At 38.4% G+C, this 27,275-nt stretch overlaps 1 protein-coding gene across 5 annotated transcripts in view; it reads right to left on the bottom strand.

Annotated features, from left to right (window-relative positions):
• Window positions 1-27,275, bottom strand: part of LOC136878797 (mitochondrial mRNA pseudouridine synthase RPUSD3) — a 192,446-nt gene that overhangs the window by 34,241 nt on the left and 130,930 nt on the right. For all 5 annotated transcript variants that reach the window (XM_067152298.2, XM_067152288.2, XM_067152279.2 and 2 more), the window contains one exon: window positions 5,901-6,099. In XM_067152298.2, coding sequence (XP_067008399.2) covers window positions 5,901-6,099 — 199 coding nt within the window. The remainder of the gene's footprint in view (window positions 1-5,900; window positions 6,100-27,275) is intronic.

Here is a 27,275-nt window from a genome sequence, read left to right as displayed (position 1 = left end):
AGTTTTATTGCTAATAGCAACACAATGCAGAGACATCTTTGGAGAACAGACCAAACTTTAATCCCCTTGGGTGTGATACAGGGCAGTGTGAAAGGGCCGCTTCTATACACAATTTTTATACTGGATATACCAGGTTGTGTATCATCTACAATGGCACAGTACACTAATGACACCATCGCTTACAGAGCCATTAGAAATGAGAATGACATAAATAGGTTACAATTAGATCTTGATAACGTGGCTTTGTGGTGTAATGTAAATAGAGTACAGTATTCATAAATGTAAAGAAGTGAGAACACAGTTACATCAAATTTCACTGTGTGGTAAAAACCTAACACCTTGCACTTCAATAAAATTGCTTAGCATTCATATTTGCAGCAATTTAAAATGGAACAAGCCTGTGGAGGAAGTAAGATGCAAAGCATACAGTGTTTTGGGATTTATCTGCAGATCTCTACTGAGAGCTAGAAAAATAATAATTCAGATGGGCTATTTTGACATTAATACGGTGAATGTTATTATATGGGCTCCCTTCCTGGCACCCCTCTACAGTAGGAAACATGAGAAAACTAGAAGGAATTCAACACCAAGCAGAATGACAATTGCTCAACACAGTCATTTAAATTCAGCCAGGTCACTGCTCCCCACCATAGCTCTCTGAAAACAAACAAATACTGCTTTTTTGAGAAAATGCCTCACAGAACATTCACATCAACTCTTTCAACCACTTACAGCTGAACTACCATTCCGATCAAAGAGATCGAGGTGTGTTCCTTTTCCCTCCACCTGCAAGAACAGATTCAACATGGCTTCTAAATTTTTCAGCTTGGCTTTGGAATGAACTCTTGCCACAGAAAAAAGAACTCCCTACCGAAAATGTTTGTAAAGAGATAAACTGAATGTATATTTAACAAAACCTTCTGTATAAACTATAATTTTCTATTTGTGTGAATGTTCAATATGCGTGGGAGGACGGATGAAAGTTTGATCCCGAGTGTGTGAGACTGTACATGTGAAGGAATGAGCTGGCCTAGCTGGAGTAAATGTGGGGATTCACGTGTGTGTAAGTAGAATTACTTGAATGAACAACAGATCTTGTGAATATTATGCAAATATAGTAATTGTATATAAGCACATTCTGTGGTGTATAGTTGTAATTATTTAATAATGTAAATTGAAGAGGCAATGGAGGCACCTTCATCTATGTGGGACTATGGCATTTCTCCATTCACCATCCATGAACTGTATCTACAATTTGTGGAAAATAAATTTAAAAAATAAAAAATAAATAAATAAACAAATAAACAAACAAACAAACTGCTATTACTGCTGCTGCTGTGCAGCTATTGAATGGCTGGTGTTGTTTGGTGCTTCACATATTTGCTTCATTAAGTGGTGTTTTAAAGGAAGTGGATCGAGATATATATATATAATATATTGTGATTATAAGTGGAAGTGCTGCTCTTCAGTACATGGTATTATCTCTCTTTGAAGAGCTAAAGAGGCATCCATAATACCAAAGCGGAGATAAAGAAAGGTATTAAAGAAATGGGACAAATGGCAGAAATCATTCGTAGTCGTTCGTGGGAATGGGAACAATACGATATGAATGAAGATCCAAAGGTTAGGAGTGATTTGGAACAGGGATCTACCTTTAGTAAGAAACTAACCCGTGATGTTGGGACACAGGCGCAATTCAGTGACAGAGTGCTAGATATCGAGGAGACTCTCTTGGAAGCTACATGCTTTGAAGATTTTGCGGAGTTCTTGGATAAGGAATGGCCTGACTGTGTTTACAATAACACGCACGTCATCTCTGGAAATATAAGGAAATTGACTGATTGGGATATATGGTGGTAAATCCCAAACACCTTACAGAGGAGGATGGAATTGTGAGAAGCATGAAGAATAACGCATTCCAAAATCTCTGACTTGCTGAACACTGACCTGGAGGAAGGTAAGACGGAATTCCTGCACACTGTTACACAAACCTACACGAGTCGAGGAGGAGGAGGAGAAGCTGCGATGTGTGTATGCAATACCATATTCATTTAACCAGGATGGAGTAAATGACCTGCAGAGCCTGTATTCATGTCTCACCTACTGGAGGGTGATAACTGGGACACATGCAAGAAGAAAGGTGCTGATAGCTATCCTGGATAGTCTTGACCGGAATTATATAAGGAAAATCTTGGAATGGATGTTTCGTAAGGGTGCTTGGAACCGGGTAAAACAAAGACAAAACAGGCTGTTTCTGGGAAACTACCATTGATTAAAAAAAACTTAAATAATAATATTCAGGAAACAGTTATGTGCAAACATACGCTGAATTGCTTAAAACAGGAAAGGAAGGAGTAAACATTTAAAAAATTGGTGTTGAAACGAATAAGAAAAACAGCCAAAGATGACCTTATGCCTACTGTAGAAGGCAAAGGAAAGGCTGACGCATTACAACGTGAGATAATTGAAAATGTCAAGAAAGAGGTTTCAACAAAGAGGAAGGAGACAACAATTCTAGTGTACGGTATGGATCCGGATTTAAATGAAAATTATCTTAGAGCAGCACTCTCTTTAGAAGCTGCTGCTGAAGAATCACAGATCAATATTACATCTGAAAGACCGGGGAGGTTTGCAAATCTGAATGCTACCGTAATCTTTCCAACAGAACCATCAAAGATACTGTTAACGAAAAAGAAAATAAATGTGGGATGAGCAACCTGTCTAGTGAGGGAAAGAGTTACAGTTGCAAGGTGTTTTAAATGTCTTGGATTTGGACATAAAGCGCCACAGTGCGACGTTAAAGATGACCGGTCACAGAGCTGTCTAAATTGCGGACAAGGAGGCCATTTGGCAAAGGAGTGGGGGAACAATTCGTTTTGCACCACGTGCCACCGCTCAAATGAAATGCCCTACTTACAGGAAGTTAAGGCGAGTAGCTGAAGGTGCTTGGTTCACGGACAAAAGATGTGATGTAGCTGCATTTTTTAAAATGATAAGTTGGAGGTGCTAAGCATAAGGGCAAAAGAAGGATATTTTTTGTATTCAAATTCAGCAATGTCAGATTTATTGTTGTTATATTTCTCCTAACATCCCTTTCGATATTTTCAAAACTGAGGTAGATGTAATAGTTCAGCACTGTATGGCGCCAGGTATTGAACCTATTATTCTCGGAGACCTAAACGTCAAGTCACCTCTGTGGGGAGCACCAACTGCAGACCGTATGGGAGAATATTGGGCGGAATGGATAGCAACCATAGACTTTGTGGTTCATAATACTGGAATCTTACCAACTTTGTCCAGAGGGTACTCCGAGTCTTTCATAGACGTCAACTACTCAACGCAGGGTATTTCTCAGCGCCCATCGTTTCATTTACTTTCAAGTTAACGGATCAAAGAAGCTCAATGATATCATGAAAACGCTGTGGAATTTTAACTGAGAAATTTTTAAAATTGCAACTGAATGGACGTTACAAACTGTGGATACAGCGCAACATACTCTAAAAGATGTAACTGCTGTTCTTAGAGATGCTTGTAGGATCAGCCGATTGAGGGGACCAACAAAATATAAAACATATGTCCCTTACTGGTGGAACAATGAAATAGATATGCAAAGGAAAAATTGCAATAAGAAGAGACGAAGCCTTACAAGATCTAGGAAAAAAATCAGCCAGGTCAACTTAATACAATTAGAAGATGACTATAAGGCATCAAAGAGGGAACTAATGAAGCTAATAAAGGATTCTAAAAGAAATCTCTGGCAAAAGCTATGTGAAGATCTGGACAGTGATATCTGTGGGGCGGGATATAAGATAGTGACTGGTCGATTAATCAATAGGGTACCAATTCAGCTCCCAGCTGATAGAAGGAAAGCTATAGCGATGGAGTTTTGTTTCCTTGTACTAATGACAGACTCGAAATGTAATCAGATTTTAGTGTTGCAGAACCGCTTACTGTGGTTGAGTTACAAAAGGTAGCAAGCAATATGAAGACTGGTAAGGCACCTGGTGTAGATGGCATCCCACCAGAAGCCATCAAGTATGCAGTTGAGGTGGCACCTGGTTGGATCTTATCAGTCTTCAATGATTTACTGAGAAAACGTGAATTCCCCGATGAGTGGAAGGTAGGCAAGCTACTGCTGTTATTGAAGGCAAGGAAACTATCATTAGGTCCATCAGCATACAGGCCACTTTGCTTATTAAACACCTTGAGCAAGCCTTATGAAGGATTGATTAAAACGAGACTGGAGAAAGAATTTGAACAGGAAGGACTTTCTTTGAACCAGTTTGGATTTAGAAAGGGCAGAATCACAACCCAAGCTATTGAGAGGGTGATTCAAATACAGGCAGAAAGCAGTGAGAAATGGGCTGTTTTGATAATGCTAGATGTCGAAAATGCTTTTAACACTGTTTCTTGGAGTATTTTGAGAGAACTTCATAGGCAGAACATTTCTCGGTATCTACAACAAATAATTGCTAAGTACTTCAAAGGACGAAGAATACGACTTGATGATTTAGAAGACCTTGAAATGAGTGCTGGCGTTCCACAGGGATCTGTCCTAGGACCCACCTTGTGGAACATTCTATATGATGGCATCCTACATCTGCAGCTGACAAAAGGGACAATATCTATCGGTTATGCAGATGACCTTACAATAGTGGTAATAGCAGAGAATGTAGAGGAACTGACCTTCCGAGTAAACGAATCATTGAGACGAGTTAACCTTTGGATGGTAAATAATAAATTGAGACTGGCACCACATAAGACTGAGGCTATAATTTTGAAAGGTTCCAGGAATACGAAGAATATCTGCTTCTTATTAAATGATACAGAGACTGTCCCAGGGAAGTATGTACAATACCTTGGGGTTCTTATTGACAGGAATTGCACATCTGGTGCACATGTGAAGGCAGTAACTCAAAAGGCAGAGAAGAAGGCATTAGCTACACTTATGCCTAACATCCGGGGACCAAGAACAGTTAAGAGATAGATTATGTTCTCTGCAGTATATTCCATTTTACTCTACGCTGCACCTATCTGGCACAATGCACTCAGGAAGAAGATTCACCGAAGAGCTATGGAAAGAGTACAAAGGAAAATGCTGCTTAGAGTTATCTGTGCTTATCGAACTGTTTTGAACGAGCTTAACAAGTTGTAGCTGCCAGTATTCCTACTGACCTGCTTGTGGTAGAGAAAAAACTTTGGCATAAAGGGGTGCGGCTATATCTGCTGAAGAAAAGAAAGCCTTGCGGAACCAGCTCTTACTAGACTGACAAGGTTGATGGGATGGCACAACTGATGTTGGCCAATGGATAAAAAAGCTAATACCCGACACAGGAGGCTGGCTTAAATGTAGGCATCACCAGGTAGATTATTTTCTGTCATAGGTCCTGACAGGACCTACTCAATATAATACACTCATTGAATTATAAAATAAGATTTGGCGTATACGCCATGAATGTGGGAAAGACGCAGGAAGATGGTTGTTGGTACTGTTCTGAAAAGGGTACAGTAGAACACACTTTTTTCTACTGTGTTTGATGGGAAGAAGAATGAAGGACTGCCAATAACTTGGCCGACGACTCACGTCAGGGAATCTGGTTCATATCACGTTGGAGAACCCGCTTGCCTGGAACACAGTAAAGGCAATGGTGACATGCATTATGGGGACGAAGGAGAAAGAAGAGAGAGGAAGAGCATAATAATATAAATCACTCCATTCTGATGTAATGCCATCAAGCAGTTCCAGAACTACTACTACTACTACTACTACTACTACTACTACTACTACTACTACTACTACTACTACTACTACTACATTTTTTATTCTTCAGAAATATATTCCTGCTCTATAAATCATCTAAAACTGAAGCTAAAAAATGTATAAGTAATATTGTATCAACCTTTCAGAGGCCTTCACAATAGTCAGTTTTGGATAGCCAAGTGCTTCTGAAATTTGAGGCAGCACTGTACTAAGATAAAAATTATTGCTGTCACTAGTAGCAGTGTTTAAATTATCCTCAATTACTGCAGATCCCATTGACGTTTTGCATGGTTGGTGTGATCCTACTCCATATGGTTTGTTGATAATGACCAAGCCATCTGTAAAATGAAAATGAAATGTATGAGTGTAAGAAGCAAATCATATAACATCAAACAAGAAAATATAAAGAAGAATAATAGTATTTCTATCATGATAAAGATCTCTGAATGGCAAATGCTCTTTGGTTTTCTCCAGTCAAGTAAACCAACAATGAGGAGAGAGATATCTGTTGCACTTGTTACCTCTACTACAGTGGTAACACCAAACAAGGCACAAACACAGTTAAAAGGGGAAGGTAAGAATACAATACACAATATAAGAAAACACTACACACTTGGAAAAACAGTAACTAGCCTTTACGCGGATCTCCAACAAAACAAGTACGTAACTATTAGTAGGGCCAACTAGTGAACGACAAAACGGGAAGATGGAAGGGCTGGGAACCTACCAAAGGCATGGACATGGCTTAGATAGCGGATTCCGAAATGAATCACCGTGATCCTTAGTTTTTAAAATATTATTTACAAGATAATTCTACATATACATTCCAAGTTGTGAGCTATAAGTTCAGTGATATACATAGGTTATTCGTAGCAGTGTAAATTCAAATTATAAATGAACTGTACATCTAGTTACCAATGCAATTTACAGGTTATCCAAAATCTAGCGTACCTAAAGTGATACAGAACTATCAGAGGCAAACCCCAAGGGAAATACTATTAAACTACAATATACATATTTTAGTGAAACAAAACGGGAATGCCTCGGAAACGAACAGGTAAGTCTAGCTGAAAAACTAAGGCATCATAAGTAGCTAATTTGGTGAATCTAGGCATGGTTAGGGCAGACTCCTGTATGAAAAGCAAATCGGAACATTACGGAAATGTTAGCAGGAACGGAATTCAAGAGTGCTTACCCGAGGAGAGTGCCATCCCGAAAACCGGGGGACGTCAACCAGATAGGCTGCTCGCAGATGGGTAGACCAAGACTGACAGATATCAGGATACCGAATTCATTCGAACACTGCCTCGCTCACTATATATAGGAATTACTGGCCTTGGAGGCAACCAATCAGCGTGCACGTGTTCCCTATCGCCACCTAGACTCACCAATCACAACCTTACTTTCGATCGAGAACTTTGACTAACATTCTAGAATACGCATGATCGCGAAAGTCGTATTTTTCCAGAATAGCCAGAACACACTTTCTAGAACACATACCAACAAAGTAACACACCCTGTACAAAAGTTATGTAACTCTCTAGATCTTTCCAGGAACTATAGACAGAATTCTACTATTTACAAATGCCTATGTTACAACATTATACAGTACAGGTTAGGTCAATAAAAATAAAACATCATATTGCATTTTACAAACAAAGACTTCAAAAAAAAAATACATTCCACTCGCATTACATATTTCACTTGTAACAGCACTAACCACAGGATATTTGAGTTCTGACCAAAGGACGGTAAGCTGCAGTGTCATGTCGTCAGGTCTCAGAAATTCAAGTTATTAGTTACAGACTTTATACTGTAGAAGTAGGGGGGTCTTTACATCTACAGAACTGTAGTGCACCTAGCCATACTCCATGGGTCAGAAGTTGACCAGCAACAACAATGCAGGGCAGGTTCTGCATGTGAAGGAAATACAAATGCTCTGGTGGTATCTTGGACTAACGCGATTTGACAATGCCATAAACAATGACGTTTGAAGAAGGATATTATGAGTTGCGCCAATTGTGGCAAAACTGCAGGAAATCAGGCTTAGATGGTACAGACACGTGGTACGCAACAATGACAATTAAGTGGCACGGACATCCATGTGCCTTGACCCTGCTATAATTTAATGGTTTCATAAGAAAATATTTTCCACCTGATCGATACCTTCCTTTATTTTGCCTTTGGCAATTTATAATATCATTAAGAATAACAGGACATGTTTTGATCGCTTTGCGATCATCATCAGCTGCATACACAAAAGCTTAGATAAAAAGCATAAAGCAAGCACATAGTTAAAACTTTGTTGACTTTAAAAACTAATGTTAGTAAAGAACGTGCGGGTTGGAGGGGGGAGGGGTAGTGTGCAACGGGAGGTATGGCTGTTACACAAAAGTTAAATTTAAAAAAAGTTAAAAACTACTATCTTATGAGCTAAAATGTCTTTGGTATCTTACTCTAGCAGAAACCGAAGCAGCCATACAGATTCTCCCAGCCGAAGTACGGAACGACCTGAGGTATGAAGCGAAGAAAAAAATCCCTTCCCTAATAAACGGATTAAGAAAAATGATGATAACACTAGGATAAATAATGAACTAAAACACAAAATCAGGCAAAGCGACATAGTCATAACTAAAACGGATAAGGGAGAAACTATAGTAATTTTAAATAAAACCGATTATATTGAGAAAACTGGAACCTTTTTCAACAACAATAACTCAAAGTTGTAGATAAAGATCCCACCTCACAAAGAAATTTGAAAGGAATACACAGACAAACTACTTTCCCTCGTGCGCAGGAATCACAAAAGCTAGTAAATATGAACCCAAGACTCCGTATGGCAAGAGCCATGCCCAAGTTGTACAAAAAAGAGATACCTATTAGAACAGTAATTAATTTCTGTAAGAGCCCCACATACAAAACAACACAATATATTCATAAGTTTTTAGCACAAAACTATGTTTTTCATTCTAGCACCGCTGTAAAATTTTCCAGTGACTTCTATTAGATACCTATTAGAACAGTAATTAATTTCTGTAAGAGCCCCACATACAAAACAACACAATATATTCATAAGTTTTTAGCACAAAACTATGTTTTTCATTCTAGCACCGCTGTAAAATTTTCCAGTGACTTCTGCAAGACGATCAAGGACTTTAAACTCAATCCGTCTCATGTTACTTGTTCATTTGATATAAAAGACATGTACACTAATATCCCCATAGAGAAGACTATTACGATCATAAAAACTAACTTATTAGAACACAAACGGATTAGCATACCCGAAAGAGAAGAGTTTATGACAATCCTTAAACTCGTACTTAACAAGAACTACTTTTTATTTAACAACAAAATATACCAACAGAATGGCCTCCCTATGGGAGCTCCAGCCTCAGGTATACTAGCTAATATATATTTGGACCACTTAGAATACTCTCACATTGTAGGCCACATTAAAGGGCTTGATTTGTGGGTATGCTATGTAGATGACACATATGCTATAATTAATAAGGATCTTAATGATATGCTAGTCTTAATATTTTGAACGGCCTGAACACCGTAGATCCTAATATACAGTTTACTACTGAGGAAGAGAAAAACGGTTCGATCAACTTCTTAGACGTTACAACAACTAGGAAAGGAAACCATTTTTAGTTTGGAATACATAGGAAGCCTACATTTACTCCAACCACGATTCATAATAACTCTCTACATCCCAACTCACAGAAAAAATCTGTGTATTATAGCTTTATTAATAGGGCCTTCGAAGTTCCTTTAACCAACAAAGAGAGAAATAAAGAACTTGCTTTTATCCAACAGCAGGCCTTGATTAATGGATTTAGTCTTAAAGTTATTAACGGGTCAATCACTAAACGTAAATGTAAACAACAAACTAATTTAATAAAACAGTCAGAGAAAACAAAAAAGTATGTGAAGTTCACCTACAACAATCCTAACATTTATGGAATTACAAATTTATTTAAGAAATACAACAACAAGGTAGCCTTTTCAACAAACAATAAAACTACGCACAGGTTTTTCAACCGCAACATAGTTAATAAGAACAAAGAAGAATGTTTCCAAGATTCAGGAATTTATAAGTTGATTTGCAACCAATGCAAGGCCACATATGTATGGCAATCTGGACGGAACTTTGCAATAAGGTATCAAAAACACATGAATGCAGAAAAATAAGAAGGTTTTCTACAATGGGAGTAAACATGAAAGAGACGGGTCATAAATTTACAGATATCAAACAAGACCTTGTAATTATTATTAGAATAAATAGAGGAAGACTGATGAATAGTTTAGAAAATATTCATATTTTTCCTGATAAGCTAATTAAAAAAATGAAATGGCGTATGGCTTTTAGTGCCGGGAGTGTCCGAAGACATGTTCGGCTCGCCAGGTGCAGGTCTTTCCAGTTGACTCCCGTAGGCGACCTGCGCGTCGTGATGAGGATGAAATGGTGATGAAGACAACACATACACCCAGCCCCCGTGCCATTGGAATTAACCAATTAAGGTTAAAATCCCCGACCCGGCCGGGAATCGAACCCGGGACCCTCTGAACCGAAGGCCAGTACGCTGACCGTTCAGCCAACGAGGCGGACGATAAGCTAATAAAGACAAGAACTTAAATGAGATGAATGAACAAAGAAATCCCTTATACGAACATATACTGAGATACATGGATTTATTAGGTAGGAAGCAAACACGCCCAGCAAGAGTAACAAGCAGGCACAAGAGCTTTATGTCACAGCCAGAAGCCACCTCCTCGCGAGAAACAACAAATGACGACATGTCCTCGCTTCCCCTCTCCCCACCGAATCACGCTAGCAAACAGACCACATCACATCGCTATTACACAAGGTCGCGGACAGTAGAAAGAGACCCACACCCGTAAACAGGGTGAGTAAAGAAAGTGAATTGGAAAGGGGTAAGTTCAAAATTTCGAAATCAATTTCCATTATTTTAATACAAAACAATTTCCTTAGAAAACACTCCTGCAGGCGATTTTAAATAACAGACGCATTTTTTCTGTCGGTTACAGATCGTACAACAAGCTATCTAACCTGACATGTATACGAACACAATACTTAATTCAACCAACAGTGAATACACACTTTCAACTTAGCAAAAGGACAAACAAGAGGATCAACCTTTTCAGTACAGTACAAAACAACTAGGAAGGAAACTAGAAGTTAAGTAAAGAAGAAGCACACTTCAGTAAAAAACATTTCTTCAAGATCACAACACTAGTTTTCAGTATTGAAACAATAAGTGATTTTAATAAGCCTTTGGGACTTAAAATGATACCAAAGACATTTTAGCTCATAAGATAGTGGTTTTTAACTTATTTTGAATTTAAATTCCATGTAACAACACTACCCCTCCAACCCACACGTCCTTTACTAACATTAGTTTTTAAGGGGAGCGTGGAAGAAACTTCCACGTGTGCAGCCACAGAATAAATTGTGCAGTTAAGTTTAATTAAACAGACTGTGACTGACGGTACTCCCTGGAAACAGTAGAGAGTGCACATATCTACTGGCTAATTCTTCCATTCCAGAAGTGTTGAAAGATGAATCTTAAAAGGTCCTTTTCAGAACCACAGTTGTCGATTAAGTCCATAAACATTGAAGGAATGCCCTTGTAAAAGAAGAACTGTTGCAGAATTTATGTAAGAAACTTGGCTGTGATGTCCTTTGTGTACAAGAAACCCATCGAGACAATAATCAGAATAGGCCAAAAATTTCTGGCATGCGTTTAGTGGTAGAGAGACCAAGCCAACAGCATGGAAGTGCAATATTTGTCAAACCTGGTATAGTGGTCCTATCCACTGATATATCTGACTGTGCTGACGTAGAACTCCTTACAGTTGAGTTAAATCACTGTACTGTTTCCTCTCTATATAAACCACCAAATTCTGCATTCCATTTCCAGAAACCAAGGAATTTCGACAATCAAGCCATCCACATAGTAACTAGTGACTTTAACAGCAAAAGCAACATCTGGGTATATGAACATGAGAATGAAGATGGAGAGGCTGTGCTGGAATGGGCTGAGACCCACCAGATGCTACTGTTACATGATGTTAAACTACCTCCTTCTTTTAACAGCGGACGTTGGCAACGAGGTTATAACCCTGATCTAATCTTTGTTAACGAAGGAATTGCTCAGCAGTGTATAAAGAACCTCGGCACCCCTATACCACACATGCAGCACAGACCCATCATGTGTCAGGTATTTGCTGCGGTACGTCCCACGAGCGTACCTTTCCGCAGACAATATAATTTTAAGAAAGCAGACTGGAACAAGTTCACTGCATATCTGGAAGATGCTGTATCTGGTCTAGGTATTTCTATGACTGACTACGACCTATTTGTAGATGCAGTGAACAAGAGCTCCAGAGAGTCAATTCCCAGAGGTTGTCGAATGAATTGTGTTCCTGGTCTCAATCAACATTCCTCAGCTCTGCTGGCTGAATACATTGATCTATTTGAGACGAATCCCTTTGGCGAACAGACTGTGCAGAAAGGTCTAGAGCTGACAACAATGTTAGTGGAAGATAAACAAAATCGTTGGATATCTACCCTTGAAGAACTGGACATGTCCAAAAGTAGTCAGAAAGCCTGGCGACTCTTAAAGAGGCTGTATAATTACTTCACAAAAGCCCCTGTACACGTCAATTTGTCCCCAGATGCCACTGCTCATCAACTTTTGCTCAATGGAAAAATAGGGGGTTATATGAACAGAGTTAAAATAGAACGCCAAATTGACAAGGAGTCTAGCGACCTCACTAATAATATCACCCAGTTGGAACTAGGGAAAGCCATAAAGAAATCTACAAATGGCAAGGCTACAGGTCTGGATGATATTAGAGTGGAACAAATAAAACATTTTGGTTCCAGAGCAAGGAAGTCGGTTGTTGATTTTCTAAACAATTGCCTGCAGAGTAAACAGATACCTAAGATGCAGAAGAAGTCCCGGGTGATGGCTATTTTGAAACCAGGTAAGGATCCATTAGATCCTAATATGTTAAATATCATTACTTTGTCACCTATATAAGATATTTGAGAGGATCCTACTTGAGCGCCTCACATCTAAAGTAGATCAACATCTTATTCCAGAACAGGTGGGCTTTAGATCTGGAAGGAACTGCACTTCACAGGTGCTCAATTTAACTCAGCACACAGAGGATGGGTTTGAAAGACGTAAAATCACAGCAGTGGTATTCGTGGACCTTACATCAGCATACGACACAGTGCATCATAGAACTTTGATCACCAAGCTCTATAACTTCACCAGAGACTATGGTTTCACAAAGATTGTTGAAACTCTTCTGCAGAATCGCCGGTTCTTTGTTGAACTTCAAGGAAAGTACAGTAGGTGGAGGGATCAATGGAATGGACTTCCCCAGGGCAGTGTCCTCTCGCCAATCCTCTTTAACATCTACACGAATGACCAGCCAAGGCCTTCCTATACAAGAAGCTTCATTTATGCCGATGACCTGGCTTTAGCGGTCCAGTGCGACGACTTTCAGACCACTGAAATGCAGCTCTCAAATGCACTTAAGGAACTTTCAGTGTACTATCAGAAGAACCGGCTACTGCAAAACCCGCCTCAGACTCAGGTGTGTGCATTTCATCTTTGAAATAGAGAAGCTACTAGACAGCTGTGCGTGACATGGGAGGTTAAGCAACTGAAGCATTGTTTTACACAACGTACCTGGGTGTCACCTTAGACCGGACCTTAACATACAAGAAACACTGTGTTAACTCTGGACAGAAAGTCTCAGCCCGAAATAACATCCTCCGTAAACTTGGCTCAAGCAAATGGGGAGCCCATCCAACTTTGTTAAGAACCTCAGCTCTTGCTCTGAGTTTCTCTGCAGCTGAGGATGTATGTCCTGTCTGGTTCAGATCAGCCCATACGAAGCAGGTGGATGCAGCCCTTAATGAAACATGTAATAGTAACTGGGTGTCTGAAACCTTCTCCCACTGACACTCTACTGCTTGGCTGGTATTTCTCCTCAAGACATTCGGCGAGAAGTGTTTGCAAGGCAAGAGAGGTCAAAGGTGGATCTCACAAGCAACCACCCGTTATTTGGACATTGACCTCCACCCAGAAAACTGAAGTCCAGGAAAAGTTTCCTCAATGTCTCCAAGGCTCTGGATAAACCAACAAGAACAGCACGTTGTGATATGTGGCGAGCAAAAATGGAGCATCTTTCTGATTGGATGGTGCCTTCTGAATCTCCACCCCCTGGTCATCATTTGGAATGGACAACCTGGAAGGCACTGAATCGTTTGAGGAGTGGAGTAGGTAAATCCATGGATAACCTAAAAAAATGGGGTTATTTGAAAGATCAGTCAGACTTCTGCGATTATGGGGAGTAACAAACTAACCAACATCTGTTTGACTGTCAGTCCTGCCCTGTTCGTTGTACACTTCAAGATTTGATTCAAGCCACTGAAGAGGGAATTTCTGTTGCCCATTTCTGGGTAGACATTGTGTGAAACATGTTTTGTGACATAAAATGTACTTTGTTTTGTTTGTATATAATACCTTATTTATATTTTTAGTTTTTTTCAACACTCTTTGACATGAAATAAATAAAAGAAAATTAGTTTTTAAAGTCAACAAAGTTTTAACTATGTGCTTGCTTCATGCTTTTTATCTAAGCTTTTGTGTATGCAGCTGATGATGATCGCAAAGCGATCGAAACATGTCCTGTTATTCTTAATGATATTGTAAATTGCCAAGGGCAAAATAAAGAAAGGTCTCGATCAGGTGAAAAATATTTTCTTATGAAACCATTAGATTATATCATCAATACGGCTATGAAGTAGTGGATAGTTTGTAATTGACCCTGGTAGATGGAGACCACATGGTAAACCCAAGAAGCAGTGGATGGATCATATCAGGAAGGATATGGAGTATGTGGGCAACACCCATGAGGATGCCTTGGATCGGGCCAGATGGAAACGGCCGTGCCGACAAGCGGACCCTGCCACAGTAGGAAGAAGAAGTAGTGAATCTTACGGTTGGAGCTACATGCATAACAACAGCCAGATTTGTACAGTTTGTTTGCTTGTAAAATTGTATAAGTAAAACATTTTGTCTTCATGTATGTACATAGAGTAAAACACTTTCCAATTTTAAAAAGGTGCCAGACGTATGGTTAAAATTAGGCTAAAATATGTTCAGATAAATATAACATAAATATAAATATAACATCACTGCACAGCTACAAATGGGAAAGGAGCCACTACTTTGAACCCAATGTCACTCAAATTTTATGGACGTCACAGGACAACATGATTTGATTTTAACATAAGGCAACACACACAGCAGAGCTGAACATATTATAGCCTACATGTTAGCCTACAGGTTACATTAAATTAATTTAAATTACTGGCATCGTAGCCCTAATTCTTATCAAGTTCCACGTTGGACCGACAACAATATAAGTATAACCATCGTGCTGTACTTCCTCTCAATTTGCTTCATGTTGTAATACTAATTTAATATGTTGTTGCCCGTGCTATCTTTCCTCTTAAATGCTACTAATTAACTATACGAAATCGGGGACGAATATACAGATCAAGCGCGGTGGTTGCATGTCAATGTTTAGTCAGCATCTCAGGGTAAAACATCTATATATATATATATATCCGATAATACTATCTACTTTCGTAAGTTCCGTTGACGAGGGTGAATTTGTTCAATAAGTTACTCATTTTCCCCGAAATCCTATCGTAAAATCAATATGAGCCTCTAAATATATCATAACTCCAAAATACCAGTCTATATATTATCTTATAACTAATCTTCCTATCTCTACCTTGGAACATAAACGCATAAATAATCTTAAAACTAATTTATTAGCATGCTAATACTACAAATAATAAAATAATATCAATCTCTGGTAATAGAGGAAAATAAACTCAAATGTAACACATTATCATTCTTGACAAATCAAATTCTTGAATTAATACAATTAAAATTGGGTAGGTCTCATTAATTCATTTGGGCATTATTTATTATTTTGTTGTGTAACCACATTTCATGATTTTATTTCATCATGGGGATAAATAAGGTTTATTCTTTATTGAAGGAGGGAGTGGTCTTTCTTTCCTTTAGGTCTATTTGCAGTCTTCTTTAGGATTGGTTTGGAAATGCGTATTGACTTGTCTATGGCATGAGATAAGTAACTCCTTTCCAACTATGGCTTCAAAATGACATCTTAAGTAATTAAAAGAAATTAATCCTAACCCTATTAAAATCAATTCCAACATCCTTATATGTTTTAAAAAAATATGTGCCAAAATAAAATCAAAAATCTTCATTTATGAGTGCCATATCCATGTTCATCAATCGTCATAATCTGCTAGAGTCGTACAGATCAATTAAATACTATGTGCATTTTCAGTTAAAATGAATCCTTTTACTGCCTACCGATGTGCCATGTTTAGGTTAAAACGTGCTCCAATATTATATATTCACTATGTGAGACAAATATATATTGCTAGGCGACTATCTCTCTTTCCCATATGTGCTTCAAAACACATGTAAATTACGATCAACCTATCTCAATATTTGATTTAAGTTCAACCAATCGACCATCTAACCTCTATGCTATACTTAATATTCACGTATCTAGGCCTTAATTCCATTGCTTGCCTCATTTTCAATCATACCATAACCGTAGCTAGGTCATAAATTCGCGCCTATGTCATTCAATCATTCTTTACACAATAACTATTCAACATTTCAAAACACCAACAACATATTATTATTCATGCATCTAATTACTGCGATTCCTCCGCATACAATCAATATCTTTACTCAACTTCCCCATTATTAATACTACGTCGTAGTAAAACACCTTCTTTTACCTCAATATCTATTCATAACACTGCAAGCTGCTACTTTATTCCAATTCTTCGTAAATATGAACGATATTGGCCTTGTTAGTCGATCTGGTCGTTGGGTAACCTAGGCTTCTATCTATACACTTCACTTTCTTATCTTAGCCTCGCCTAGTTTGATATACGAGGTTTGTCCGGAAAATACGTATAAAAGTTGAATAATAACTTTATTTGACAATTATTCAGGTATTACAATATGGTCTCCTTCAAAGTACTCTCCCTGAGACAAGATGCACTTCTGCAAACGCCGTTTCCACTGTTGATAACATTGTTGAAAGTCTTCAGTTGTGATGCTGTTCAGTTGCCGTGCCGTTTCTCCCTTGATGGCTTCCACATCACCCAAGTGCCACCCCCGAAGCACCATTTTGCATTTCGGGAACAGGAAGAAGTCACAAGGGGCTAAATCGGGTGAATAAGGCGGGTGGTCTGTCACGGTGATTGAGCTTCGGGCCAAAAACTCACGCACAACGAGCGACGTGTGAGCGGGCGCATTGTCGTGATGAAGGATCCACCTGCACCCTTGTGCCAAATCCGGTTGAACTCGGGCCACACGAGCTCTGAGACTTGATGTTGATGCGCTGTTCCTCAATCAGAGAGAGCTCCATACCGACGGCAGGTGAAAACGGGTAACTTTCAACAAGCAGCCGCACACTGCTACTGACACGCAGAGCTCTCCGACTCGAACTGAGCGTCGAGAAGATTGGCGACAAAAGCAGTGCCACCTGGCGGCGCCTCCACGATATGTGATACGTCACCCCGACGGATTTATACGTATTTTTCGGACAAACCTCGTACGACGTTCTCTTAAGCAAATAGTTTCAAAAGCATCATCATTCACTACCTGACACTGCTCACATTAACCTAAGATCAACTTATGAGCACAGCAGTATATTACTATACATACACAACACATATCTGTGGTTATTTTGTCCAGCATATGCCTTAGAATTCACATATTGGCACAAACAAGTTATATTTTGGCACTTCAGCACTTCTACAATGAAGTAATTTGATAGTTAAATTTCTTGAAAATGTTACTTATCTCAAGCCATTTTTATGTCCGATGTTGGTTTCTTCTTCCTCCTCATGGCATCTCAGAACATCTAGCCTCATGCTGGATTACGCCATACTGGATCTCTCTAAGTCGCCGGGCCTGAGCTTACGATGATCTGGTCAGCCTTCCTCCATCGATTTACGCTAGCTCCATTTCGAGTCCAAATTCCATGTAACGAAAAGACATTGTTAATTTCACAGAATACATCTTAGTTTTTCGTATACAAAGCTCTTCCAAGTACACTGACTAATTGTATTCATGCTTCTTATTCTTTAAGGATAATGCTCAGAGTTAATTATATCTTTATAAATTGGTTCTTTCTTGGTGAAATATATTGCCTAAACAATGTTATTTGAATCTTGTAGATGGATTATTCGTATTATTTGAGAAAATCTGGCCGCTTATTAAGTTACTATTGGCCTTATTTATGAATGCCGTAATCCGAAACCTCTTCTTCAGCACAGTACTTGGAGTGTATTATACGTGCTTCCCTGCCGTTTTTTAAGTAGTTTTCAATAGTTTGTTATTGGATTCTTCCCGCATACGGATTCTAGTACGGTTCTCTCGATTATAATAGCTGTTCTTCTAGTTAGGTAATTACAATTTTATAGCTCGTTTCTGGTGTAATCTTTTTGCCAAAGTATATAAGAATAGGACGTTTTCAATTTTTTTTTACGTACAGTTGTTCATTTTTCATAGTTTCCTTTCCTTCTCGCCGGGCAATGCCTCTTAATTGCGATCAACTTGTCATAAAAGGTTACACCGTGCATTCTTGACGCTTGAAGCTGACCTGCGCCATTTTTCATCCGATCTATCTTCATGTCAATTGACGTCAATTGTAACGTAATGGTACAGTACCTTGAACCAAGAATTCATTCTACCATCAATTCTCACTGTAGCTCAATTGTCAACATAAATGCCTTTTGATTTATTTTAATAATCTACCCTTAATCCTATAGTCCCCCAGTACGCCAAACATCTTTCTATCGGTACTCTTACCATATGCCTTCTCTAGATCTGCTTAACATAACTATCTATTCCTCTCGTAACATTTTTCAATTGCCTGGCGCATACTAAAATCTGACCCCGACAGCCCCTCTGTGGTCTGAAACCACACTGATTTTCATCCAACTTACTCTCAACCAAGGATCCCTGTGAACATCTTGCCTTGTGTACAGATCAATGAGATACCTCGATAGTTGTTGCAATAGTTCCTGTTCCCTTGCTTATAGATAAGTGCAATTACTGCTTTTGTCCAATCAGAGGGTATCTTACTACCACTCATACTAATCTTATTACTCCACTACCAAATGTACCCTGCTTCGCTACGGTATTCTACACTGTATATGGATATCGAACTAAATTACTGTACGTGCAGTGAATGAGATTTTTAAATTTGCATGCCACTTAGTGTTGGATAAACAGCACGGGGAGGTTCGCATTCGTTGTTTCCAATGTAAAGTGCGAGTTGCAGAGTTGTGATAATAACGTCAGGCTCACTTGCCTACTGCCATTCACAATAGAGTAAGAAAGTTTTCATTATAATTGGAGGTTCCACTACCTACTCCGCGATTACAATCGATTTTGGGAGTTTTTGTTACAATGGCAGGCACCCTTTCCTATTTCCAGACAGATTACAGTTGAGGAATTTTTATTATAGAATCAGACACCTTCCCTACTGACAGTCAAAATTGAGTTGTGCTGTCATCATTATAATGACAGGCCCCTTTTCTTAATGACAGTCACACCGAGTTAGTGAGTTTCCATTATGATAGCAAGAACACTATGCCCAATGCCAGTCACATTTTCGACGGGTAAATTTGTTTATAATGGCAAGCACACATGCCTACTCCCAAATACAATCGGTTAGGGGAGTTTTGAACAAAACTGCATGCTCCCTTGACTTACGGCAGTCAAATTGAGAAGTGAATTATTATTTACAATGTAGTCCCTCGTTACTAATGCTAGATACAAAGGAGTTGGAAAAGGATCCCATTTCTACTGCCAGTCAAAGTCCATGGGGAGAGTAATGATTACATTAGCAGGTGCCCTCCTGCTGAGTCATTATCGATGTAAAATATTAATTATAATGGCAAACACACCCTTTCTACATCGCTATAAATCGACTTCAATGAATATATATAGATCGGCATACAAAGTATACGCATGTTTAAAATATTGCAAACTTTCATTTACAGGTTAATTGCTGCTAAACGATACATCATATCAACAAACTGATTGTACTATAAGACGCCTCATTTAGCGGTCTAAATGGCTGATCTTAAAATATTTTCTCCTGCCTCATCTATTTATGGGTGAAATAGAGTTAGAAACTTTGAATAGGTTGAAATTTGGGTACGGTTTTCTCACAGTGTTTTACTTTTGGGCACTAATATGACAGCTACAAACATAAAATTTGGCCCATGTATAGATTCTGGGTGGGCCATGCTTTTTGTATAAGTGATTCGAACTACTAATTGCATGAGTAAAAAGAGAAAAATGTAGGTATAATCGAGAAATAGAGACAAATCTAACATATAAGGAATAGAGATACGATGAAACGTCATAAGACCAAAGTTGTAGATCACTCCAAATTGAACCGAGATTGTGCTACCCATTTTGTGATACCACTTACGGTTTAGCTACAAAATACCTCGAAACGAAGGTCTGCACTGTCATTAAAATTGCCTCAATATTCAGATGTCTTTCAGGGGTAAAAAATGAAATATTTAAAGATCTTGGAAGCTTTCCGTGGATTACGTGTTAAGACATATAACTTCACCAAATTTCAATTTTCTAGCTCGTCAGGCAGATTGTGCCGCAATCATGATTGGGCGGGGTTAAAAATGAGGACTATCAGGAAACTATAGCTAACAAATATGCAGATTGTCATTATTACACTTGAAACAGATAGCTGTATGAAAATTTAGCCAAAAAGGTCAATGTACAAACACACAGTCGTTACGGATTTATTTATATAAATAAGGAATCTGCTATACGTAAAACACATTTTGGACTATGTCCGCTGGACTTTAGCTGCAAAACAGACCCTTCAAGATACCTCCATTATTAATCCTCCTATCGACAAAAATGTACATGAGAAAAAATTTTAGAAATGGATTTCCATTAAGTTTGGTCGATTTCCAGTCAGACTGGTCTTGTATATATTGTGGGAGAATAAAATCATTATTTCGGTTCCCTATAAACCCCCAGTCTATTCTAGGAATTTGACATGGTATGGACCTAACAACTCACATCTCAACAGGTGGAGGCTAAATATGAAGTTTGTTTGAAATATCTCCAGTAGTTTTCAAGTTATAAGAAATACGCTTTACAAGCACTCACTCTTGAGTTAAGTCTGGTGGGACTTGTGCCAAAAACTGGTCTGTTAATGATATCACCCTTATTAATCCTCATATCAAAATGATGCACATGAGAAAAAAGATTTAGAAATTGATTTCCATTAAGGCAGGTAGATTTCCATTAAGTTAGGTTGTGTATGTTTTGAGGGAGTGCAAAATCACAGTTTCGGTTTTGTATAAACCCCCAGTCAGTTCAGGGATTTAGAAACAATATTTGCTCTAAAACCTACCCAAGGACAGGTGGATTCTAAATATGAAGTTTGGTGGAAATATATCCAGTAGTTTTCAAGTTATAGAAAGACAGACAGACAAACAAACAGACACCAAAGCTAAAAAATATGCAGATGGTCATTATTACACCTGAAATGGATAACTGTACGGAAATTCCACCAAAATAGTCAATGTACAGACACACAGTCGTTACAACTTTTTAAATATGAATCCATTTAACCCCTACCTTCCCAGTATATTTCACCATTTCAGGTTTAATTTGGACTATGACGATGATGATGATGATTGTTGTTTAAAAGAGCCTAACATCTAGGTCATCAGCCGTTAATCGTACAAGGTGAAATAGAATGACACAACAATTAATATTTTAAAAAGGATCCACTGACTAGAATTTAAAATGAATGATGATGAAAAATGATTATAAATTTAAAAATAATCAGTGGATCTAATTTGCAATTCTGTATTTTCTGATAAAATTATAGAAAATATAGATTGCAGTAGAAAAAGGCAATGTCTTGAAGTGCAGTCATATATATCATTCAAATTAATGTTAAAAACACATTTAAATATATCAACACAAAATTAAATCCGAGTCAATAGTCAACAGAATAAAAAGCAGTTAGCAATAAAATAAAAACGTCTAATTTCATCTATTTTTGCTGCTTTATGACAATGGAGTTTATTTACCATCCTTTCTACTTCCTCAAGCGTAATATCACTGACATCATTGTCCTCCTCCCCATGAGCTCGGTTGTTTGCAACGTCACCAGTAAGATTTCCTTTCACAGTGAGAAGATTTTCAAAATATTTCTTCCACCTGTCCAGTGATTCCCTGGGATCTATTATGAGTTTACCTGATTTACCCAAAACACTATTCATTTCCTTTTTCCCTCCCTTTCTAAGATCCTTTATTACTGTCCAGAAAGGTTTCCTTGCTAATTGACCTAGCCTTTCCAAGTTATTACAAAACTCTTCTCTCAACTTCGTCTCGGATTCAACAACTATGTGTTTCACCCTGTTTCTTTCATTTACGTACAATTCCCTGTCTCTGTCAGTGCTTATTTGGAGTCATTTCTGATACGCCGCCATTTTATGTTTACAAGCTGGTCTCACTTCCATCATTCCACCAGATATTTGCTTTATCCCATTTTTACACATAGTTGTTCCTGGGCATTCCCTTGCTGTTTCTAATGTAACATTCCTGTATGCCATCCATTCCCTTTCTATATCCCGAATCTTCTTAATCTCCATTATTTGGAACTTTTCACTAATCATATCCATGTACTTTAGTCTAATTTCCTCCTCCTGGGGATTTTCTACCCTTATTTGTCTGCAGACAGATTTCGCTTTCTCTATCCTAGGCCTGGAGATAGCTCACTACAGATCAGATAGTGGCCATATCAATGAAAAATCCCCAGAAAATGCAAAAGTTCCTAACATATTTTCTGAATTCAAAGTCTATTATGGATCTGGTGCCTCTACCCTCCCATGTGTAGTGATGAATAACCTTATGCCTGAAGAATGTATTCGTAAATACTAATCCCATACCAGCAGAGAAGTTCCGTAAACACTTCCCATTCCTATCTGCTTCCGTTATTTTCCCCACATTTACCAATTACCACTTCATATCCTTCAGCTCTATTTTCAACTCTTGCACTGAAATCACCCGTGAGCATTATCCTATCCCTGCTGTTGACCCTGACTACAATGTCAATTTGTGCTTCATAAAACTGGTCAACTTCTTCCAAATCTCCACCCTCACCTGGTGAATACATTGAGGTAATTCTCATCCTAATTCCTCCAAATGCCAAATCTACCCACATCATTTGCCCATTTACATGCCTAACAGAAAGTATGCTGTTTGCAATAGTATTTCTGGTGAATAGTTCTATCCCACACATACTGCTCTTCTCTTTTCAACACCCATCAAGTACACTTAGATGAAAGTAAAAACTTATATTATATTTATTAAAGGTCTATGCAACCATAATCCCCTGTCTTCAGCTTCATGTTTCATCTCATGGCAGGTGGTATATCTAAGATTTAGCAACACATTGTGAAGATAGCCATTGGTTGTGGCATCATACACAACCATTAACCCGGCTCAAGGGAGATAGGGTCATCTACCCTATCCTTCACTCGAGTAATTCTTGTCAGGAGCATCCATGTAGCGGGGGTGGGTATCCACCACATCAGTAGGTCGGTGTGAAGGAGAGCTAAGTTCAGGCAGGAGCCCAGTCTCTCGGGGTATAACGTGGAAACCATGTCCAGCGTTATGCGTTAAGACCTTAACAGCATCTTAGGCAGAGAACGAGATCTTCGGAATGGTGAAGATGGTGGATGAGGCAACCCATCCTCTCTGGAGAAAATTAGAAGAGGAAACCACTGCCTTGTGGAGAAGAGTGATCTTCAAAGGCTAACGGAGTAAACTCCAAAAAGAAAATCCTCAGATGTGTTAGGCTTAGCCGGTCAGCAGATGAGTAAATCTGTACTTCTTTCAACTACAAGCCTCGGATGGAAGTTTAAAAATGGAAATGGAATTGACAAGTCTCTGACTACAGTTGCACAGTATGATGGTAATCCTGATGTTCGTGCAAGTGTTAGATCAGAGAACAATACCTTATTTGGAACAATAAATATTTTAACAATGAATGGGAAGGAAAATGAATTGATTGACCTAATGGAGAGACAAAAACTCGACATCCTGGGATTATGTGAAGTAAAATGGAAAGGAATGAATAAACTAAGAAAGAGGTACACCTTGTACTGGATGGTTAACAGTAAAGAGAAAAGAAATGGAGTGGGATTTGTAGTGAATCAGAATGTCAAACCAATAGCTGAAGTTGAGTATGTAAATGAAAGAATTATAATAATGCACATACATGTAAACAAGGAACTACTGAAGATAGTACAGGTGTATGCTCCACAGACAGGATGTAGCGTGGAAGGAAAAGAAGAGTTCCTCACTGAACTGGAAACACATATTGTTGGAGATGGGATCATGATAAGGGGAGATCTGAATGTTCATGTGGGAACTGATAGAATGGGATATGAGAATTCTCTTGGTCCACATGGGTTTGGCGATAGAAATGAAGATGGAGAGAAACTGTTGGACTTTTGTATCAGAAATAACCTGATAATAAAGAACACATGGTTTATGAAGAGGAATAGCCATAAGATCAGCCAATATAGTTGGGATGGACAGTACGGAACACTCATCGATTTTATAATAACAGACCGAGTATGGGGAAGATATGTCATGAATACAAAGATAATCCCCAGTGAAAGCATGGAAGGTGATCATAGATTATCAATTGTGGAATCAAAGCAAAATCCTTAAAATTGTATTGAAGAAGAAACCAAAGATCAGGATTTGGGAATTGGAGGAGGAGGATAAAAGAATGGCATTCCAAGATTGTATAAAAAGGAGTTACCTAACACGGAAATACAAAGTGGAGAAGAAGAGTGGGACAATTTAAGACAGTCATTTGTGGAAGCAGCAACTGAAGTATGCGGGAAAACAAAAGCAAAGGTTAAGGGAAAGGGGACACGGTGGTGGACCAAAAAAGAAATAAAACGAAGGAACAAGATGAAGAAAAAAATGGATAAGGAAAAGCACAAAAAACGTATCAGAGGGATGAGAATAAGATAGAAAGTTTACATGTGGAATAAAAAAGATTGAAACTACAAGTAAAGATGAGTATCAAGGAAGAAAAGGAGAAATGTTGGGGAGAGTTTACCAACAAAATTGAGCAAGATAGTCGAGGAAATCAAGAACTATTTTACAGAGTAATAAAATCGAAAAGAATAAATCAAGAAAAAATCAAGGCATTGGAGAGGGAAGATGGATCCATAGTACATGATGAAAAGGGTCTTCAGAAGGTAATGGCAAAGTATTTTGAAAACTTTATAATGAGGATGACTGCTTGGAGGAAGGAGATAAGAAAATGGAAATAATAGGTGGAGAAAAAGAAGAAAACCTGATAACATGATTAAAACTTGAAGGGCAGTGAAAGCAATGACCAAAGATAACGCAAGTGGAAGAGATAAATTCGATGCTGATATGATTAAGGCAGCAGGAAGCACTGGACTACAGTGGATATACAGAGCCCTCAATGCCATATGGAAGGATGAAGGGATACCTGAAGAATGGCAACAAGGAAGCATTGTACTACTGTTCAAAAAGGGAGATTTTCACATTTCTTCCTATTTCCATGGGCTAAAAATAATGGACGAACGAAAATCTGAAGGAGTTTGGAATGGTAATTAGTAAAAAAGAAAACTGTACTCATGCACTGTGGAAGCGAGAAAAAGGAAAATCAAGTGAACACAGAGAATGGTTAGAGAATGTAGAACAGTTTACATATCTGGGTAGCATTATTAATGGAAGTAATGAAATCAATCCTGAAATTAATAACAGACTAAGTAAAGGTACAACATTTTATCATCAAGTCAGAGAACTTTTATGGGATGACAAAGTACCCAAGAGAACAAAATTAACATTATATAAACAGTATTTCATACCAATTGTAACATACGGACTAGAAACGCTGGTAACTAATAAGAGACAGATAGTAAGATCCAAGCAGTATAAATGAAACTTTTAAGAACATTGGTTAAAAAGACAAGAAGAGATAGAATTCAAAATATAAAAATCAGAGAAGAGTTAAATACAGAACCGTTAGTACAGAACATACAGAAAGCAAGACAGAGATGGTTCGGACATGTAAAAACAATGGAAAAGGAACGGGTAGCAAGAAGGGAATTGGAAAGAGGCGTTAAGGGAAAGAGACCAGTTGGAAGACAGAGAAGAAGGTGGATGGATCAGATTTGGAAGGACATTAGAGAAGCTGGATTGGATGTGGCAGAAGTAATGGAGCAGGAAAAGTGGAAGGACAGAAAGGAGTGGAGGAGGCTTGTTAACCACACTGGCGACTGGAGTGGGACATTGATGATGATGATGATGATGATGATGATGATGATGATGATGTGAAGATACTTGGTCCTTGGCCTTCCTTGCCCTTTCTTTCCCAGAACTTTACCGTCAATAATGTTGGTCACGAAGCTGTTTCGTCTCAGGGTATGCCCAAGGTATCTGGTCGTCCTTTTCTTTATCATGGTGAATAGTTCTCTCTTGCCTTTGATTTCATTCAGTATGTTTTCATTTGATTTCATTTCCATCCAGCTAATCCTCAGCATTCTTCTCTAGATCCACATTTCAAAGCTTCTAGCCATTTCCTGTTTGGTTAATGTCCAGGATTCACAACTGTATAACAGCACGCTCCAGACAAGAGATTTTGCAAAGCTTCTTCTGACTTGGATATCCAGGTATTTATTTGCCAGCAAATTTATATTGTTGAACGCTTGTTTGGCCAGTGCTATCCTCCTCTTGATCCCCATGTTACATCTGTTGTTTTGTGTAATAATACTTCCAAGATAGGGGAATTTTATGACCTGTTGTATCTTCTTGTTCGCCACCTTGACATTAAGACGAACAAGCTCAGGATTCTTGCTGACTACAAACACCTTTGTTTTCTTAGCACTTATTTTCATATGTGAGTCAGAGGGTGCAGATGATAGCACTTCCTGCACTTAAAGAGTTCCTTTTCTGCGATAGCGACTAGTGCAATATCATCTGCAAAATTAACACAACTAATCTGCTGACTGTTGAACTTGACACCTTTGTGTTGGCCTTGAACTTCTTTATGGCCTCTTCAATAAATACATTAAGCAGCTAAGATGATAATGAGCAGCCTTGTTTAACTCCATTCTTAATTCTTGCTACTGTACTCTTGTATCTATATAGTCATGCACTGTGCTTGGTACAGCTTGAGAATCAAATATTCTGTCTTTCCAGTACAAGCCAGTTATTTTCAAAATATTGAACAGCTTCACCCAGTTTACATTGTCAAATGCCTTCTTGATGGATGT

Source organism: Anabrus simplex, chromosome 1 (genome assembly GCF_040414725.1).
Source record: "Anabrus simplex isolate iqAnaSimp1 chromosome 1, ASM4041472v1, whole genome shotgun sequence".
In the NCBI taxonomy this organism is placed as follows: Eukaryota; Metazoa; Arthropoda; class Insecta; order Orthoptera; family Tettigoniidae; genus Anabrus; species Anabrus simplex.
Note: the sequence above shows the minus strand (reverse complement) of the source record. Positions and strands in the feature narration are given on the sequence as shown.